The sequence below is a fragment of the Phycomyces blakesleeanus genome, assembly GCF_001638985.1.
Source record: "Phycomyces blakesleeanus NRRL 1555(-) unplaced genomic scaffold PHYBLscaffold_22, whole genome shotgun sequence".
NCBI classification, from domain to species: Eukaryota; Fungi; Mucoromycota; class Mucoromycetes; order Mucorales; family Phycomycetaceae; genus Phycomyces; species Phycomyces blakesleeanus.
Window position 1 is genome coordinate 862,022 of NW_017265155.1, and position 2,567 is coordinate 864,588.

Genomic DNA, 2,567 nt, shown 5'->3' on the forward strand with positions numbered 1-2,567 from the left:
ACTTGTGTATATTCATATTAATATAAAAAAATTGTAATTGTATTTAGATGGGTAAATTTCTGAATGTATTGGATAATTACATTATTTATATGTATGTCAATGTATAGTAAAAGAGTTTATTAGGGGTTTACAGGTGTATATGGGTGGGTGAATATATGTGTGTGTGTATATAGGGTGTAATGCAGGATGATATGTACAGAATGTATAAAAATAAAAGGTTAAATAAAAATAAAAGAAAGAGAGAGAGAGAGAGATAAAGAGAGTAAAAGACTAATAAGCAACTAGGTTCAAGGTGGTAGATACAAGGTTTGATTTTGCCATGGCACCATCTATATTGGGTAGTGTACCGTACTCTTCAAGTCCGCCTGTCTGTCCCTTTGGTGGCAATTTGGCTGATGAAGTAAAGGTTTGGCCATCAAGGCCACGAGGGGTTGGCCGTGAGTGAAGTGTCTCGAACAGACGAGTCCAGCCCCCCTTGCGCTGGCAAACAAAGAGTGGGTCGCACTCAAACAACTGTGGCACTACCCAGCGTTCTCCAGGACGTGCCTTGACGGTATTTTCAGGTGTATTAAATACACTGTGTGTGAATGTGAATGAGTATTTTTTGTTCTTTGGATCTGTTGTTTTGAAGCAGTGCCCGGCTTGCTTTATGTTGAGAGAAATGGAACGAGATAAAAAGTTTTGGCTGATGGGTTGAGACATCGATTGAAATGATTTTCCGGCCCACGCGACCTTTGAGAGGACAGGGTTCCGAAGTATTTTTGAAGAGAACAGACGAAGACTTGCAGAAGCATCAATCGGGACAAATGTAAACTTTGAAGTTGTAGCTTTGATGAGGACCATGTCTACAGTGTATCGCCACCGTGATTCCTGGTCAAAGAATAGACGGAGGTGACATTCACGAGTGTCCCTGAGACGACTAACCAAGATTGGGATGGCAAGAAGATAGAACCTTGGGTTCACAAGGCAAACCGAAAGTAAATCAGGAACGGGCAAGAAGGAGAGAACTCGGGAGATGACTTCATTTGGTAGTTGCCTCACGTCTACCCCACATTGATCGACAGCAAGCTTAGCTGGTGCATAGCACTTTTGTTGAAAGACTTTGGCGAATGGCATCAAGGTATTTTTTATTTATTTATTTTGGTTTAGAGATAGCGTTGTGGAGAGAGTGATAGGGAAATGCAGGGTAGAGATAAGATCCGCTTGTTTTTATATGAATTGGATTAAATGCTTTTTATTGGCGTGATAGCTGGCTACATCTGTGCGGAAACACGATTCTTTTGTTTTGGCCGCCCAATAGCATATTAAACGCACTGATAAAGGTCCTACGGAAGATCATCTGTTTGAATTATTATTTCCCAGTTACAGACCGTGTGAATATTCACAAGCTTTGAGGCAAAAGTATATTAACCGTTCTATATCTATCTATCTCTATCTCTTTTCTCTCTTCACATATATATATGCTATTTAGTTTTAATTTTAATTCTTTTTTGTTTCCTTTCAATGACATTTAATTTCATTTTAATAATAATAAAAAGGTTCAAAATACACGTTTAACCCTAGTGTTTTGGAAGACGTTTTGTCTGATGTGAATGGCTGTTGTCATGGCCACAAACACGAAAAATGACACAGATAATTGTTGAATATGATGCAATTCAGTTGTTTATTTTTATTTTTTCCAACATGAAAATAATAATTATATATATATTTATATATACAAAAATTGAAGTCGCCTGTTTGGTTATTTAGGCTATTCAGACAAGACAAGCAGACAGAGACGCTGATGTCTAAACAGCTGATATATTTTATGCCATGCTTCGTTTCATATTAAACTTTTTTTTTCTTTTGAAAGCTGCTGAGATTTCCCACTTAACTTTATTTTGGTTGTTTACGTGTTTTTTTCTTTAAAAATCCTCACAAGATATATCTTGATTTTCTTCTAGTCTCTAAAAACCGACAAGAGCCTTAATGAATTGTTTATTATTATTATTGGAAAACAAAACAAAAAAAAACTTTTTTATTTATTTATTTTACTCAACATAGACCTGTCGGTTGTCTAGGAAACAATATCGGAATTCAACATGATGTGTTGTACGACATTAATTAGCCAATCATTGGGTTTAAATTATCAAATATTTATTTGATGGGGCAAAATTTTCCAATTGGCTAAACACATCTCCTTTTCCTCTCTCTCTCTTTGTGGATGTGTAACACTCAACATTAGAAGATTCTCAAGAAATCAATTTGAACTGACAAGTGAGTGACTTGGCTAACAAAGTTACAGCTAAGAAAGAAAATATGGACGCTGATATGTATATATAATGTATATAATAACGAACAAGCTAAAGCTACTTTCCTTGTTCCAACCTATTAAAGAAAAAGTAAATAGCTTCTCTTCCACTTCCCTTTTAATTAGTGCCTAGGGCTGAATACCTTTATATTCTTCTTTTTTTTAAAATAAAAACTGCTGTTGTGACTTTATATTGTATGATGAGCTCAATTGGACTGTTAAAAGTAATATTTTATTGGCTGACCAAATTAATGTCACAAAAGGATATTAAAGTAAA

At 35.4% G+C, this 2,567-nt stretch overlaps 1 protein-coding gene across 1 annotated transcript; it reads right to left on the minus strand.

The window, feature by feature from the left end:
- Positions 1 to 270: 270 nt before the first annotated feature.
- PHYBLDRAFT_66658 (hypothetical protein) lies at positions 271 to 1,116 on the minus strand (the record flags this gene model as incomplete). Its single annotated transcript, XM_018441673.1, has 1 exon — positions 271 to 1,116. One exon carries the CDS (start codon positions 1,114 to 1,116, stop codon positions 271 to 273), a length of 846 nt encoding a protein of 281 aa, XP_018287418.1.
- Between the last annotated feature and the right edge of the window lie 1,451 nt (positions 1,117 to 2,567).